The 19000-nt window shown below is 39.9% G+C and overlaps 1 protein-coding gene and 2 long non-coding RNA genes across 3 annotated transcripts in view; all 3 read right to left on the minus strand.

Annotated features, from left to right (window-relative positions):
- The window catches only part of LOC120546885, a 75085-nt gene that overhangs the window by 48162 nt on the left and 7923 nt on the right, over positions 1–19000 (minus strand). Inside the window, exon 3 of the mRNA XM_039782140.1 lies at positions 14632–14961. Within this exon, the coding sequence (XP_039638074.1) occupies positions 14632–14961 (330 nt within the window). The remainder of the gene's footprint in view (positions 1–14631; positions 14962–19000) is intronic.
- LOC120546893 lies at positions 611–1091 on the minus strand. Its single transcript, XR_005636980.1, has 3 exons — positions 996–1091; positions 843–871; positions 611–668 (listed from the first exon to the last, which is right to left on the minus strand). It is a non-coding gene; the product is annotated as an uncharacterized LOC120546893 (long non-coding RNA).
- Positions 12856–13917, minus strand: LOC120546891. The gene is made up of 3 exons (XR_005636978.1): positions 13744–13917; positions 13591–13619; positions 12856–13416 (listed from the first exon to the last, which is right to left on the minus strand). It is a non-coding gene; the product is annotated as an uncharacterized LOC120546891 (long non-coding RNA).

Here is a 19000-nt window from a genome sequence, read left to right on the forward strand (position 1 = left end):
AATAGGATAGAACTACAACCAGGCAGAGCAACACTGGTTGATACATTCAACTTTTGCCGTATCTGGTCGGCAAACCTCTGAACACATCTTCCTTTTTTAAGAATGACTTCAGTGCCGTTCTTTATTCTCTTCTCAAAGAAAAGCTTAACTCCAATTCTTCCAGAGGCGCAGCCAAAGCCGATTCAAAAGACCGCTGTTCACCAGCAGCAGCGGCCATAAGCCCGCCCACTGACACTATACACAATGTGATTGGCCTGACTAGAGTTTGGTTTTTCCAGCTCGCAAGCCAACAGAGAGTTGCTAGACTGACCCTGGCTGCAAATTATATTTGCTGCCACTAGGGTGCATCTAGATTTCTAGGCTACTGCATTGTATATAAAAGGATGACAATAAAGTTTCTCTTATCTTAATTTCTAATGAGATTTAAAAACTTGAGCAAAGCTTTACCTTTAAAAGCAATGAGTCAAATCCTAACATCAAGACATAATTGTTAAACTGAAATACAAGTTACACTTCAGTTTTTAGATATGACTCAAAATGATGTTACAGTTTTTCTTTTTTTTCTGGTGAGTTGATGTTGAAGGTGTTGATCAGTGGAGTCTGATAGAAACAGAAGGTTCTCCAACGTTTTCATAGGTCACTGTACCTTCATCTTCATCATGATGCTCCTGTGAAAAACAACACAACACACTGGAGATTCTGAGATCAAATGGAACAAATAAATCTCCTTTGTTGCTGCAGCCACTTAGACTCAAAACAATCCAGTCAGCACTGTTTATTCTTATTGTAAATAGTGAAATATCACAATCACAAGCGTTTGATTATTCAGTTTTAAAACTCACAGCATTGCCATCCATCTCTGTTCTGTTTCCTGAAAAGATAAAAAAAGAGCAGACTTTAGTTTCCACGCTGTAAATCTACGTTCATCAATTGTTCTTGTTCATTAGACATTCATTAAATCTTCTTCTAAAAATGACATCAGTGAATGTTCTCACCTTTAGTTCTCATCCATATGTTGACCGCCACAACAGTTATTATGAGTGCTGCTAAACCCACAGACACCATGATGACCCTCCACCAGTCTGAAGACAATAAAAACAGGAAATATATTTGGGCTGCAGCTTTCTGTTCTATTCAAAATCCTGTAGCTCAAAGAGAACAAATGTGCTTTCTCCAACGTGAACATTTTTAGATTTTAGATAAATAATCATCAGTAATGTGGATATAATGTCTAAGTGAAGAAGAGGCAAATAATAAATCAGCTAGAACAATCTGGTAAGTTCAAAGTACATCACTTTACTGTTATGCAGCCTTTAAAACCAGGAAAAGACAAAAATTATGTCATATCACGATATTAAGATATCCAAAATCAAAGACCATATCTAGTCTCATATCAGGATATCGATATCAGATTGATACATTGCCCAGCCCTAGTCTGACATTCATAGTTTAGGCTTCATAAGAGAGAGAGAGAGAGAGAGAGAGAGAGAGAGAGAGAGAGAGAGAGAGAGAGAGAGAGAGAGACACAGAGAGATATAGAGAGTGTTCCATCTCGTTATTTACAAAATAATCTCTCTTTCAACAATCCAAAATAAAAATACATACATATACACTTAAATACATGACATCACCTCCTGAGAAAAGATGAGTTGGTCTCCTTCAACAGAGCAAAACACATCACCATGGGCCCAGGTCACACTGAACTGATCCACATCCTTCATCTCTTTATAATAATTAAAGTCAATCCTGATTCTGGCTTTCACCATCTGAGTAAACAGTAGATTCACATTAATATAGACAGATTCATCCACCTTCCTCTTCCTGCTCACGTACACAGCCATCTTTGATTGGCCCAAGATGAAGTTTAACAGCTGGCATTTATGTTTAGCAAACTTACTGTACCTGAACCCAAGGATGAACATTTGTTTGGAGAAAACCTCCCTACCTTACTGAACTGCTTCTCCAGCAACAAGAAAAACGGCAGCAGGCGCACACACTCAGAATAACAATGAAACACAGTTTCTGTTTCATCACAATAAGGACATTGGTTGCTAACCCCAGGACTAATGACAAACTTGTTGACTGCCATTATCCCGTGTAACACTCTCCACTGTAGGTCAGCTACTCTTTTAGTTAATGGTGGTTTGTATAAACTCCTCCACGCAAGTTGGACATCAGCCGCCAACCCAGATGTCCTCGTACGGGTGTGTCAACCCGTTCATGAAACTTACCCTTATTTAAACACAGCACCATCATTTTATTTTCAGGTCTAAAGTGCAGTGCTTTACATCCAAAAAACAACCAACATAGTTATCAAGACTGGGATGGACACATAAATCAGGGAGGGAATCGTCAGATTGAGGTGTAATCAGACCAACATTATATTCCTCCAATGTTATGGATTCATGTCCAGACAGATTGTATTTCCAGTGATCCAACAGTTTTGTGATGATTCTGACTGATCTCACACCCAGAACAGCTGCAAAAGCAGTAGCATTGTTTAGTTTTGGTCCTGTGATATCCACCACATTTCCCAGCGTGAGCACCGTACTATGCAGAACACCTCCCTGATGGCAGAACCAGCCCAGCAAGGGTAATCCAACCGTTCTCCGTACACCACCGGTTCCTGTAGCAGCCAGTGTAAGGAGTCACCTTGGACCCATCTCTCCTTCACTCTTAGCCCAGTTAACTTTAGCAGAAGAAATATGATTAAAGACGCTCACATTCTCTACCAAAGTGTCGATATCTGTTTGCTTGTTCAAAACAACCATGACATCGTCTGCATAAGCTGATATTTTGACTGCTGAAGAACACCCAGGAAAACACACACCTAAAAGTTCCTTTCCAAAAGTTCCATTAAAAGCTCACAATGTCACGGTACAGTACCTGAATCTTAGCTATGAAACCTGGGCTGAAGTCAAAAGCATTGAGCGTTTGCCACAAATACTGATGTTTTTGAAAAGCCTTTTCCTGGTCTATGGAAATAAGATCAGTAAGCCAGAGACGTCCAAAACATGCCGAATTAAAGTGATATTATCACTCATTAACCTGCCGGGCACACAGTAAGTCTGGTCGACATGAACCACTTCAAAACAAGAGCTTTAGACAGGATCTTGTAGTCCCCACACAGCAGAGAAACAGGTCTCCAGTTCTTTAATTCCTGTAAATCTCCTTTCTTTGGCAGCAGGGTAACGACTGCCCTTCTGCAGCTCAGCGGCAGACGTCCTCTACTCAAACTGTCCTGAAACACCTCCAGCAGATCTTCACCAATCACTGGCCAGAGGGTCTTGTAGAAATCCACAGGCAGACCGTCAATGCCTGGTGCCTTACCGTTCCCCAGGCTCATCAGAGCAACATACAATTAAATTAGGGACAGTAGATCTTCCAGCATGGTGTTGTTGTCAGCACCCACCTGAGGAAGCCCAGCATAGAAAGACACAGCTGACTCAGCATCTTCCACATACTCCTCTTTGAACAGGTCTTTGTAGAACTCTAGGTCTTGAAGAGACCTGGTAATGTGCTTGGTGACACTGTGAGTATATTGCTGACAAAAAGTTTCACCTGAACATTTCCAACATCCCTCTACTGCTGCAACGATGGGAAACTGGACTTATGACTCCGGTGTATACACCACACACACTCAAACGCCTCTTTAAAAGAGTTATCATTTAAAAGTCCAGTATTAAAGTGCCAATATGCGCTGTGCAATTTTACATTTTGAATATAAACAGAGCACTGGACAAGACAATGGTCAGTAAAACCAACAAGAGTAATTACACATTTTTTAAAGACACCAAAATGGTGTTTAAAACAATAAAACCGTCCAGCCTGGCCAAAGACAACATGTTTTCTCTGGAATGACTCAGGGGCCTGTTTCACAAAACCAAGATAAGGGATTAAGCCGGGATTTCCCACTTATCCTGGATGAATTAAGCCTTGATTCGGTTTCACGAAAGCGGAGGCACATAAATCACCATGGAGATTTATTCTGTACAGCTAGCCTGCTCCTGACCAGGCTAACAGCCAGGATTTATTTAATCCTGGAGCCTTTTCTGATCACCCAGCAGAGGTTTTACCCTATTGTTATTATCAGCCTGGATTAAAATACAACAGGTGCATATTGCTGTTTATTTAAGTACTGTTATTATTTAAAGTTGTGACCATTATTTTTTTATTTATAATTATTCATGTGACAGTCATTGTTACTGTTATATTGCTGTATGAAGACTGCTGTTCATATTGTTGTTAGAAGTTTGATGAATATATTATGGCAGTTGTTGAGATAATTAGAAAAGGCTGATACAATTTCAGATGTGTTTTTAAATGAAGTCTGTTACTAAGGGCAACACATACAATGCTGTACATTTCTATAGTTGACCAATGCACCTTGAATTATTTTAGTTGATTAATTTTTTTTAATTCTTTAACAATAAGGATCATGTTTGTTCCACTTCCATGTGCATTGTATTTGGCATTCTTAGCACACAATTTATGTTGTCCAGTAAACTGGGACTATAATTTGGGAGGATTGTACAATTTAAGAACATATCCTAATTGTACAATCCTCCCAAATGATAGTCTTAGTTCACTGGACCAGTAACTATCTAGTGATGTAGGCTACTGTACATTCATGTAACAACAGGGAGAGGACACCTCAATGGTTTTGACCTCATATTTGGGGGAAATAACTGATGAATATCACTCTGTTCCATTCAGTGTGCATGGAATTTATCACTTAATTATCTTCATAGTTTCTAGATTTTAGAGTCCAATTTCTTCAGTGTCTTTATTTTCTATGTCCATATATACAGGGAGCAAGGCATATATGTAGAGAAGGAAACTCGGCCTCTATAAAAAATAAAAAATGAAACGCCGAGAAAAGCGTTGCGGATATCGGACCGACTGAATGATAGCCTAAAAATATACATTTATGAACTACTGTCTTAACTGAAACCATTCACTGAGTCACTGTCATTTGCAAAACGAACAGTTGTACACTTTGCATTAAAAGCGAAGCAGTGGAAGTTAATATTACTTAGGAAACTTATATTTTAGCCCATGAGAGAGAGGGAGGAACAGAGTGAAAGAGATATTTACGCATCATATTCTGGCGTTGTAGAAAATTGATCTTCATTGTAAATTCCCGAGTAACATTATCTTCTGCTCACTTTTAAGGCAAAGAGTACAACTGTTAATGTGTGAAAATGATTAGTAGCCTAATCCTTGAATGGAATGATTATAGCGGCTTCAATTCAGAGCCGTGGTCAGTTAATGGATATATTTAGGCTACAATTCGCATTTAATTCGGTCCGTATTCGTCTGCTACGCTTTCTCGCTGTTTCATTACGCGGCGTGTTTCTTTTCTTTTATACAAATAATGTGTTTCACGTCGTCATACTTCCACAAGAAGCTGCTGCTCACTCTGTATAAAGTATGTACAACGCGTATTCTCCATTTTGGCATCAGTAAATCTGTGATCGACCTCGCAGTCTTTTGAGGAAAGCCCTGGCGGCGCATCTATCTGAATTACTTCAGCCTGGCTCGACCTAGTCGCTCCTCCTCAGCCTGGCTTGGCCTTCGTGAAGCGCACCAAGCCAGGATGCACTGATTAGACTAGGTCAAGCCTCGCTTTATCAGTTATCCTGGATTTATATATTCTGCTTTTTGTGAAACAGGCCCCAGGTTTACTGCCTGTCGTTGATGTTAAAACCTCTCCACACATCCTTCAGCTCACAGCTCTCCATCAGACGCCTGAGTCGGGCTGAGGAAGCAGGATGAGGCTCCAGGTGATTACAGTCTAAACTGGGATTCTCTGTGCAGTTAAAATCACCTCCCAAAACAAAAAATCATCAGTACAATCCTGAATGACATCACACAAAAGGTTTAAAAATGTCATTCGTTAAATGGCGAAACTGAGCGATGCGCATTTACAAAGACAAGTTTAACATTTTCATACTGAACCTTAATTTTTATAATACGCCCACACATGATCTCCTCCACACTAAAGGAGCAGGGCGAAAGCCCTTAGAGAAGAGCACCCCGACCCCCCACTGTTGGAGGCCTTATGGCTGAGAATAACCTCCCCCGGCCACTGCTTCTTCCACTCACTCTCATTCTCCACATCACTGTGAGTCTCCTGCACAAAAATAACATCAAGGTTTTTTAACTCCATCAGTTTAAACAGAGAAGCCCTTTTTACATCACTTCTTGCTCCATTAATGTTTAAGGATCCAATTTTTAAATCCGCCATTAAAAGGAAAAGAGCAAAAACACACACAATGTATGTATGTGGAGAAACATTATATTAGTATAGTGTATTTTAGTCATCATCCTCAATGAGTTGAGCTCTGACTTTAGTTACCATTCTTTGATATAGACCCGATAAACCCTCTCAGATCAGACCTGATAAACCCTCTCAGATCAGACCTGATAAACCCTCTCAGATCAGACCTGATAAACCCTCTCAGATCAGACCTGATAAACCCTCTCAGATCAGACCTGATAAACCCTCTCAGATCAGACCTGATAAACCCTCTCAGATCAGACCTGATAAACCCTCTCAGATCAGACCTGATAAACCCTCTCAGATCAGACCTGATAAACCCTCTCAGATCAGGGAAAAACTGCTCCGTCTTAACCGCCTTGATCCCTTTAGTGTCCTGCAAGAACTTGATCTTCTCCAGAGGATAAAGAGTTAACTCCTCTACTTGGGATGATGTCCACTCACATTCCTCCTCATCATCCTCATCCTCATCACACAGATCCTCTAGCAGCTTTTTAGCTTTTGCCTCACTCTGCTCTTTGTTAGAACTGCTTTTTCTTTTGCTGGATCTTTTAGTGATCTCCATCTCTTCGGACATATTCTCAGCCAAAACATCATCAACCACATTTGTAACATTCTGACTGCAGCTTTTTCTCTTTTGCACTGCCTTTCTTTTCCCCTGTCTGTTTGTTATTTTCTGCTTTCTCATTAGAATGGGCATGTCCTTCGTTTACAGTCTCATTTCCACACTCACTATGTTCAACATCTTTCTCTTTTTCCTGCGTGTCTACCTCGGTTACCTGTGCAGTTTCTGCACACTGTTGCGCACCTGCTGAGTCTGATTCAGCCGCAGGTGGCGCAACATCCGAGTTTGAGTCCCCGGAGGCGGCTGCGGCCCGGTCGGCCGGCCCGCCCGACGCAGCGGGACCAGGGGCCAGATCGGCCGAACCGCCCGGCCCGTGTGTGTGGGAGCTGGCCGGCGCGGACAAGAACGGACCAAATGACCCTCCTCCCCACTTCATGGTATCAGAAGTCGCAAAAACAACATAACTGAAGCCTTCAACTGAACGTTAAATTTAAATCAGCCGCGTTGTCTTTAAAAATCATGAAGACTTGTCTTCTGGGACACACTACGTGTTTGAGTTTCGGGGGCTTGAAGAACCATTTTAATGGGAGACATCAGCTGGCCGTACCGCGACAGCTCTTTGGCCAAATCATCAGTTTTAATAAACGGAGGTGCGTTTGAAATCGTGATCCGTTTAGCTGGGCTCACCAGCGGGAGAACCGGGGTGAAAGTATCCCGGATCACAACACCTTTCTCCACCACAGTGTCAACCTTCGCCACATCATCCAGGAAAATAACCGCTGCCCTGTTCATACGGGAGGCAGACTTCACACTGTCAAAGCCCACAACCTCCCCGACAGCAGAGCTGGCCTCCTCCACTCAACAGCCCACATGCGGGGAAATCCTCACCGCATGTCGGCATGTTAGCTTCTCCAACCACGGGCATGATACCCGGCTGACAACCAAACTACCCGAAACCCTCCACCAACTAATAACTAACAACCACACAACCAAATAAACACATACTAAACCCCAAATAAACAGAAAAACAAAGATAGAAACTCAAACACTCATTAGACTCACTCTGCACACACACATCCGCTCAGAGAGAAGAGAGAGAGACAGAAAGACAGAGAGAGAAAGAGAGAGAGAGCTAGAGAAACAGAGAGACAGAGAGACAGAGGGAGCTAATGTGTTTGTTTTCTTTCTTACATTTTTGTTGTTTGGTTTGTTTTGTTTAATGTTATATTGATATACTGATGTTGTTTTCACGTTTTTCTTTTGTTTTTAAATTTATATTTTAGTTTACTCAATGGATTGTATGCATGTATTTTTTCTCATCTTATTATCCTTGATGCTTTGACAATATTGTTATTTCTGACAGTCACGCCAATAAAGCAATTTGAATTGAGAGAGAGAGAGAGAGAGAGAGGAGAGAGAGAGAGAGAGAGAGAGAGAGAGAAGGGAGAGAGTCTGATTTTAAGTAACTACCTGTGTTGTGGTGATGTGTTATCTGTTCCCACTGTTGTGCTTCCTTTTGATGTTTGGAATATATAAAACAACAAAACACAACAAATGGTGTTATAATACTTCATATTTACTATCTGAAGAGACTAAACAACAACGAATAATTTCATCTTAAAACAGTTTAAATGCATCAAATAAAACCAACTGTACCTGGTTTCTTGCAAAGACTGGGGGCCGACATTATACAGCAACGTGTTTCCATTCTTCTTATCTGTCACGTTACACTTCAGTAACTTCTGATTAAGATGAGGAGGAAATGACACACTGGCTGAACAGGTAAGAGGTGTTATCTCCACATCAGTCTCATTCCCCTCATAGAGCCACTTCACTGTGTGATCACACCGAGCATCAGTCAACACAGAGCAGATCAAGGTGACTGTATCATCAGTGTTCTTCTGTTCTACCACTGGTGAAGATGGAGATATTGAGAGAGAAAGACAACAAGAGTCAAATTAACTTCATCACTGTAATCATAATTATTGTCATATTTCAGTATATTGTTCTAACAAGACAGTTAGTAAACATTATGATGTAAATACTCACTGTTGACAACAGACAGATGAACCACAGCATCTGGACCTTGTTGTGGCCTCCTGATTTGTTGAACTGTCTGCAGGTGTAACGACTAACATCCTCCCCTGTGACATTCTCTTCATAACCAGAGAACATTTCTCTGTAACACTCAGTCTGTCTGATTTAGCTTTGGGAATCTCAACTTTAATCTGTCGTCCAAGCTCTATCAGCGCTTACTGCTGCTTCCCCTTTATGACTCCAAAGCCAGACAGTTTGGTCACAGTTATCCTTAATTATCACATATTCACAAGGCAGAGTGACTTCATCTCCAGCTCTGACAGTGATGTAGAGGGGATTTTGTCCAGCTACTGCTGTTGAAGATGAGACAAACATAACCGAGATAAGAATTTGGCATTTATGTTTATAGTTAGTTATGTGAGAGGATGATCATTAAATTACAACAAAGATCAGCAAACGCCTTAATCAAACTCCGACAATCACCATATTCAAAACAAACAGCAAACTTGGCGGCTGTTTACCTTAAATCAAATTAGTTATTCAAATAATATCATTAACATTTCTTTTCGTCATGTATGTGTTTTGGGTCCTTACCTGTAAACTGAAGCAGCAGAATCACAAATAAAGTTATTTGAATCCGTCTGAATTCAGCCATCGTGCCTCTCCGTCTCTCTCTCTTGTTCTCTCGCCCACGACTGTCAACGTTTCTGACTTCTTTAGGAGAGATACAGCGGTTACTTCCCCTTTTCGTAAGTGTCACTTCCTTATAGTGACTGAATCTTTTTTTTTCTCATTCTGTCAGTTGTTGAATTCACGTAGAAAGATCAACTTTTCCTCTTTTGAATTTCATATAGATATCTAAACAGCCAAAAAGCCAGATGTGGTTCAGTGTGGAGATAAAAGACACAAGTTCAACGAGTTCAACAAGAGAAGCTTGAGGTCAAAGTTATAAATAAAGCTGTAGAGTATCAGCTGAGATCTGAGTTGTGGGAGTTGACAGTGATCGTCTCTACTCACCCAGCCTCCAAAACCACAACACAACCACAGTCACTTCTATAGTGCTGTTTCAGAATCAAACACTTCCTGTCTATACTCACAACCTGCATTAATAGAATACCTTTGGAAAGGGGTGCCATGGTTGTTCTCACTCTCTGTCCACAGGGGTATTTGCATTTTAATAACTAATTCTCAATACAATTGAAAGTTGAGCTAAGTGAATGAAAAGTGTACGACTTACCTTTCTGAATGAAACATGAGAAACATTAATATGAGCAGATTTTTTAGATAGACGAAGATATTAGATTTAACAGGATTCCCCATACATTTCCACACAGTTTTCTCTCATCTAATACTTGGTTCTAAAGTACATTTGTGACAATGATGTTTATGACGTCTTGAAAAAAGTTCTGAGGAAGTTAAGTTGCAAACGCGATCGTGCAACGATGTCCTTAAAATACAGAGCAAAAGCTTCATGGTGACGACACATAAATGCAGAAATTAGTCAAACTGCTCGCCCACCAGAATTTGACACCTGACGCCCCCGGTGCAATACGCCCATACAGGGAAAATGATGATGTTTTAGTGGTTTGTTGGTTGCTCTTTGCAGCTTAGTGGTGTTTTCTAAGAACTGAAGAGGAAGTGTTTCGGTGAGAATGTGGTTAACAGCAGCAGCAGAGCTCTGCAGGTTTTACCCTCTGATGATGAGGACCAGATAAGGCTCTCAGGCAGGGGGGACTCCAGGATTTGTTTAAGTGGGGTAGCACAGGGGGGACTGATAATCAGTCGGGCGGGGGGTGGGGTCCCAGGGGGTGGAAGAAGTATTCATATCCTTTACTTAAAGGTGCTCTAAGCGATGTTGGGTGACATCACTTCTTGTTGACGTTCGAAGTATTTTCAAACAAAACGAGACAAAAAATATTGTAACCTATCCTAAACCACCTTTAAGTACAGGTACTAATACCACACTGTACAAATATTATGACACAAGTAAAAGTCCTGCATTGAAAATGTTACTTAAGGAAAATTATTTAAGGAAAATGTACTTAAAGTATTAAAAGTAAAAGTACTCAAAACTAGTAACTAAAGCTGTCAGATGAAAGTAGAAGAGTAAAAAGTACAATATTTCTCTCTGAAATGTAGCGGAGTAGAAGTAGAAAGTGGCATGAAAAGACTCAAGTAAAGTACAAGTACCGCAACATTTGGACTTGAGTACAGTACTTGAGTAAATGTACTTAGTTACATTCCACCGCTGGTGTTACGTTTGTAAAAGTGTAAATAATTTGTTGTGTGAATGATGTACAGCCAACACTCCACTTTGTTCACCAGCTGGTCTCTAACTGTGTCTGTCTGCTGTTTGCTGCTGAGCAGGGAGTGTACGATGGCTTTTTAAAGTCTTTTGTGTTGGAAAATGAGGCTCTGAGAGCGCTGAGTGTGAAACAGAACAGTAAAGTTTTTGGCCAGACAGCAAAACAATGAGCTGAAACTCACTATGAAGCTCTGTAAAGCTGAAGGGAGCAGCAGATTCAGCTGATCATTCTTTGTAGGTTCATCACAATGAGCAACCCCTTTTCATTACCACATATTCATTGTCATATATTGTTACCATAGGAATATTGATTGTAGCCACTGTAAAGGCAAAATAAAAGCCCAAAAAATTATCTTAAAAACAAAAACAAAGAAATCCATCTGCTACTTCAGAACCACGGACAGCGGCATTGATAGATCAAAATATAGTCTAGATGCTCAAAAGACATTTAGGAGCTCTTCCTGCTTCTGGCCATGGTTGTGTTTGTTAATCTGAGATTCCAGACTTGCAGATTGAGTGAAAAATGAGCCCACAGTGAGTCATAATGTGACAGGAGCCAAAACTGCTCAGACATGGCTTGGTTTTCACAGGGTTGACAGAAAGGGTTTTAACACAAGCACTGGCTGCTTTTACTTCTGTTTAATTGAATGGAATTCAAATGAATGGAATTTCTGTATAATTATAGTGAGAGATTGAACTGTTTTGCCAAATTGAGCAGGTGTGAGCATGTAGAGTTTGAAAAGAAAACGCCCAATAACTGTCCCTTGAAGATGTCCATATCATTTGTTCATCTTTTTATGTTAAACCAACACAAATTATACTCTATATTGAAAAATTTAGATTTGAACAAAATTGGGAATGTGCCAGAAATTTCAACCAGAAACCATCTGGAGTGCAGCAGGACCCCAGAAATAAACACTGACAGGTTCTATCTTTGCTGGACAGTAACAGTAAGGACAGAGTTACATTCTGTATCCTGAATAATTCACTGAGACACAGTTAAAGAAATAATAGCGAATAAAATGACCTGTAAACTACAAAACAGTTATACAAAACACAATGCATGAGTTATTATGAAGCACTTTATTTATTTGCAGACTATATCATTCTCACTTATAATAAAGAGACACTATTAGGGCTGAAAGCTCATTCAAAACCACACAACAATGTGTAAAACATCATATTAGACTTCCAATGAACATGTTTACAACAGAATTATGAATTAAAATGGGTTACTGTTATTATATTACATACATATTATCAGGGAACTGCTTTACATTTGTTTCCATTTATTTTCACTCTGTGTATTTATATATTCCCCTGTATTTATATTTTTCTATTATTTCACTAAATGTGTGTTCCTTGTCTTGTATCTTGTTCTGTAACTGTTTTGCATCTTGTTGTTTTCACCGTATGTTGATTTGTTCATTCTTGTGTTTTGCACCGGGACTAGAGAACACGTTTCTGATCCTCTATGGACTGTACTGCATTGTTAGTCTGACAAGCCAGACCCACATCCAGATGTTGGGTCTGGGAACGCACTATTGGCAGGGCTCAATCCGAGGGGCGGGAAAAACGGTTGTCTTTCAAATTCCCTCTGCACCAATAGGATAGCGCTACAACCAATCAGAGCAACACTAGTTGGTAGATTCAACTTTTGCCGTATCCGGTCGGCAAAACTCCGAACACATCTTCCTTTTTTAAGAATGACTTCAGTGTCGTTCTTTGTTCTTTTCTCAAACAAAAGATTATGCTGTTCGCCAGCAATAAGCCCGCCCACTGACTCTATACACGATGTGATTGGCCCGGCCAGAATTTGGTTTTTCCAGCTCGCAAGCCAACGGAGAGTTGCTAGACTGACCCTGGCTGCAGATTATATTTGCTGCCGCTAGCGTGCATCTAGATTTCTAGGCTACTGCATTGTATATAAAAGGATGACAATACATTTTCTCTCATCTTAATTTGTAATACATATATACACATATATTTAAAAACTTGAGCAAAGCTTTACCTTTAAAAGCAATGAGTCAAATCCTAACATCAAGACGTCATTGTTAAACTGCAAGTTACACTTCAGTTTTTAGATACGACTCAAAATGATGTTAGAGTTTTTCTCTTTTTCTGGTGAGTTGATGTTGAAGTTGTTGATCAGTGGAGTCTGATAGAAGCAGAAGGTTCTCCAGCGTTTTCATAGGTCACTGTACCTTCATCTTCATCACGATGCTCCTGTGAAAAACAACACAACACACTGGAGATTCTGAGATCAAATGGAACAAATAAATCTCCTTTGTTGCTGCAGCCACTTAGACTCCAAACAATCCAGTCAGCACTGTTTATTCTTATTGTAAATAGAGAAATATCACAAACACAAGCGTTTGATTATTCAGTTTTAAAACTCACAGCATTGCCATCCATCTGGGTTCTGTTTCCTGAAAAGACAAAACAAGAGCAGACTTTAGTTTCCACGCTGTAAATCTACATTCATCAATTGTTCTTGTTCATTAGACATTCATTAAATCTTCTTCTAAAAATGATATCTGTGAATGTTCTCACCTTTAGTTCTCATCCATATGTTGACCACCACAACAGTTATTATGAGTGCTGCTAAACCCACAGACACCATGATGACCCTCCACCAGTCTGAAGAGAATAAAAATATGAAATATATTTGGGCTGCAGCTTTCTGTTCTATTCAAAATCCTGTAGCTCAAAGAGAACAAACGGGCTTTCTCCAACGTGAATATCTCCATTAGCAGCCACGTGTTGGTCTGATATTCATACTTTAGGCTTCATAAGGAGAGAGAGAGAGAGAGAGAGAGAGAGAGAGACAGAGAGAGAGACTACCTTGTATTGATGGAGTGTCATCATTTGGAACGATGTATTGTCTTTTCCCACTGTTGTGCTTCCTTTTGATTGTTTGGAAGATATGAAACAACAAAACACAACAAATGGTGATGAAATACCTCACGTTTACTGTCTGACGAGACTACACAATAAAAATAATGTAATCTTAAAACTTTAAATTCATCAAATAAAACCAACTGTACCTGGTTTCTTACAAGAATACTGGGGCCGACATTACACAGCAGCGTGTTTCCATTCTTCTTATCTGTCACGTTACACTTCAGTAACTTCTGATTAAGATGAGGAGGAAATGTCACACTGGCTGAACAGGTAAGAGGTGTTATCTCCACGTCATTCTCATTCCCCTCATACAGCCACTTCACTGAGTGATCACACCCAGCATATGTAAACACAGAGCAGATCAAGGTGACTGTATCATCAGTGTTCTTCTGTTCTACCACTGGTGAAGATGGAGATAATGAGAGAGAAAGACAACAAGAGTTAAATTAACGTCATCACTGTAATCATAATTATTGTAATGTTTTAGTATATTGTTCTAACAAGACAGTTAGTAAACATTATGATGTAAAAACTCACTGGTAACAACAGACAGATGAACCACAGCATCTGGACCTTGTTGTTGTCCATATCTGTTGATCTGTCTGCAGGTGTAACGACTAACATCCTCCTTTGTGACCTTCTTTATAACCAGAGAACATTTCTCTTTAACACTCAGTCTGTCTGATTTAGCTTTGGGAATCCCATCTTTAATCTGTCCAAGATTAACCAGCTCTACTGTTCCCCCATTACGACTAGAAAGCCAAGTAGTTTGGTCACAGTGGTCCTGAATTATCATATTTTCACAAGGCAGAGTGACTTCATCTCCAGCTCTGACAGTGAAGGAGAGGGGGTTTTGTCCAGCTACTGCTGTTGAAGATGAAACAAACATGATGGAGATAAGAATTTGGCCTTTATGTTTATAGTTAGGTAGGTTATGTAGGAGGTGATCATTAATTACAACAGAGATCAGCAAACTTGCCTTAATCAAAATCCACTCGACACACCATTTTCAAAACAAACAGCTAACTTTCCGACTGTCAACGTTTCTGACTTCTTTAGGAGAGATACAGCGTTTACTTCCTGTTCTGAGTAAAGTGTAACTTCCTTACAGTGACTACATCTTTTTTTATCCTTCCTTTCAGCTGCTGAATTCACAGATCAACTTTTCATCTTTTTAATTTCTTGACGATATCTAAACAGACATCCAGATGTGGTTCAGTGTGGAGTTAAAGTACTTGAGCCACTGATGAGTTTTCAGACGAGTTCTCAGCCCCACAGATGATGAGGAGAGAATCTGTTGCTCTGTCTTTTGACCAAACACCTTTTCATTAAAAATGTTAGTGGTTTGTTGGTTCCTCATGCAGCTTAGTGTTGTTTTCTGAGAACTGAAGGGGAAGTGTTTTGGTGAGAATGTGGTTAACACCAGCAGCAGAGCTCTGCAGGTTTTACCCTCACATGATAAGCATCTGTCTCTTTTACAGTACTCCTCCCTAAACATAAAGGTATGGACACATTTTATTTTATTGATCTGACAGAAATGCTTTAACTCTCGCCATATTTTAAAGTGACAGTAACCCTGCTGATGTGGCTGGTTAAATTTAGGTCACTTTCTATGACCTTACCAACTTTTCTGACTTCTTTTTGTACCTTCAAGAGAAAGAGTTTTAACGTGTGGAGAGAATCTGCTGCTCTGACTGGACTGACGACCAAACTCCTTCAGTCATCCTTAAAGAGGAACATTGTTTGTATCAGGTGAGAACTGTAACTGAGTTGTATTAGTTGGTGAATGTTACCATCCACCCCCCAACTAAATGTGTCACGTCCGTGTCACCGTCACCACAATGGAAGCAACAGGAGGGGAAAACATTCCCACTGACCTGGAGCAGCTGCAGCCGGTAACATTACCTTTACAGCAGCAGAAGAAAGAAAGTGAATCTTAACCCATCTGTACGGTGACCGACAGGGGCAAATGCACTGTAACTAAAAAAACCCGCATGCAAATAGACCAAACACAAGCAAACAAAGAAAATATCTTCATTAATTTGACAACACATTGCGCAGAATTCACCAAATGCGATGCATATACACACAACACAATCAAATATGCAAGCGTGCTGCAAATACAGAAACGATGCAAAATGAAAAGCACACAAACTCCAAAAACAAATGCAACAGAAAAATGCTGCATGCGTTGTGTAAACTGTCTATTTCCTTGTGTTTTCTTAAATTGCAGTGAGTTTGCCCCTGTCAGCCACCGTAGATCTGGATTATCCCAGTTTCCATTCATTCAACTGTTTAATACGACTCTCAAGTGTGACAATTCATTTAATCCCCTCGTTTGCTTTTGTACGGAGCCCCTGCAAGGGCATATTTTTTTTTCTGGTGTGATCAAGATACGTTTTTCGTGCTCAGCAGAAACCAATCTGAGTAGCAGTCAGAATATCTGCCAAGGAGGAGGTATTCATAAAAGCATGCACACATGCAAATAGACCAAAAACAAGCAAATTAAGAAAACACACATGCGTAGCATTTAGCAAACGTGCTGCAAATACACACAACACAATCAAATACACAACCACATACCACTCGTTTGCTCTTGTATGGCGCCCCTAGCAGGACATGTTTTTTTTTTTTTTTTCTGGTGCGATCAAGATACTTTTTTTGTGCTCAGGAGAAGCCAATCTGAGTAGCAGTCAGAATATCTGCCGAGGAGGAGGTATTCATCTTCCTGAAAACGCAACCAAATACCCGATAGTGTCATTGACAAACTTAAAGATGATAAGGTTAGTGTTAACCGATTCCATGCTGTGAAAGTGAAACAAGGGGCGTATCCCAATACGTGTTCTTCTATTGACTTGTGTTCTTGTGTCCCTGTGAAACGTCATCTCGTGTTGCCAAAGTACTGTCCCAATACACAAGTTCCCATTTCGCCAAGAACAGTTAAAATTCCCGGATGTATTCTTGACATGCCCATTTACCGAGGATACATCGGTTGGTAACTTGTATGAACTTCGCAGCACCTGTATCCCAACATTCATTTCGGCATTCAATGATGGTTGGATTTCCAGTACATAGACAGCCCAAAAACGGGACAATTTTAACAATTTTCGCCATCTTATTCATCAATAAATTCACTTCTGAGAACATTTTAAGCGAGAAATGAAAGGTTTAGATTTCGAATATAGGCAGTCTTGCGAAAATCTTTGCTGAATTGACAATTTGCTCCAAAGTTTTCTGAGTTTTCAGAGCTCCATAAATTGACGCGGCCGCCAGCTTACGCCTGCCGGGGCCACTAGCTCGGCGCTCGGACAATCACACTCGGAGACCCCGCTGTAGGACCCCGGAGGTCTTTTAGACCGGTCCCGTAAATCTCCCTGGGCATATACAGTGCACTACAATAATATAGAAATGATAATTCCACATAATACTAATAGGAACACATAGGACACACCAGTGCATATGCCTATTTATTTTTTTAATTTAAACTGACTTAAACTTATACACAATAACAGGGATCGCGTTCCACTCTTTTGAATAAGTAAAGGGTGTTTGAGCTAAACCATAAACAATAAAATTAAAGCTCAATTAGTTTTATTTTTCAATATTATTGCAATAGTTGTAGCATTATGAGGTTTTCTTCTCCGGAGATTGTTTTAATACAAAGTGGTTATATTGTTGTGGTTTTTATATCTAGCTGGTATTTTGGAGCCCTGCAGGTGGCCTCTGTGCTGGGAGTGTTGAGCAATAACAGGAAGAACGCATCGTCTCAAACTGTTAACAGCGTTTTCTGTGCTTGTGAACTTGCGAGTTTATTCTTCCAAGAACAACCAGCAAGAACGTTCTCCCCAAGAACACAAGTCCGTACTTTGCATTCTTGGTATTGAGAAACGCCCATTAACTTCAGCCACATATCATTAGCAGCACTTTCTTAGCATCATTTGGCTAGCCTTAAATGGGTTTCTTGTGAGCTTGAGATGCTTTTGCGTGCAGAGCAGAAGGTTTCTCGTGCGCATGAAAAAATGAATCATGTCCCTTAAGGGGCTCCGTACATTTGAGCACTTAACAGGACATACAAAAAACAACATGTGCAACAATTAATACTGAAAACATATAAATATAAATACAATAGCCTTAAACCACAGAACCAGGACCACAGAAATAAAGAATGACAGGTTAGGTCTTTGCTGGACAGTAAAAGTAAGGACACATTACATTCTGTATCCTGAATAATTCACTTTCAACACCTCACTGAAAAATAAAAGATCATGCTAAAAAATAAAAGTAAAAAAATAAAATATGTTCTTATCATGTTTCCAAAAACATCAATTTAGAATTCAGGCGCTCATTTATGAAGAGGTTTGTAATGTCGCTGTTCATGGTGCTGAAGTGGATGAATTCACTTTGAAAGAGATCACTTTACCAATTAAAAATCGTTTGAAATCTGTGTTATATATTCAAACACAAAGCATGGGTAAAACATATGACACAACAGGACCATTTTATACAGTTAGAATCAGCTCACAGTTTATTTCTAATCGTGGTCAACAGTCAGATACAGTATTTTAGCTTTAAGGATTGTTACTGAAAAGAAATAGGTTTCTGAAAATGAACTTCAGATATTGCTGATCTTTGAGGATGTTCCTGGTTAGTGAGGTTTTAGAGATCTGTTTATTATGGACTAAGGTCCTTGCACTTTGAGTCCGAAATTTTTGAATGCGTTTTTTTCATATCTGTCATTCTGAAAAGTCGTCACACACACAGAAACCTTGCACACTCAGGCCGATGTGTATTAATTAATCCCTTGCAAAACTATTTTGCAACGAATGTCGCAAAACAATGCAAAGTGGTGTGTTCAAGCAGTGAAGATAATTTTGTTGTCTTCTCTCTTTTAAAACAGAGAAAAAGA

This window comes from Perca fluviatilis, chromosome 18 (assembly GCF_010015445.1).
Source record: "Perca fluviatilis chromosome 18, GENO_Pfluv_1.0, whole genome shotgun sequence".
Lineage (NCBI taxonomy): Eukaryota > Metazoa > Chordata > Actinopteri > Perciformes > Percidae > Perca > Perca fluviatilis.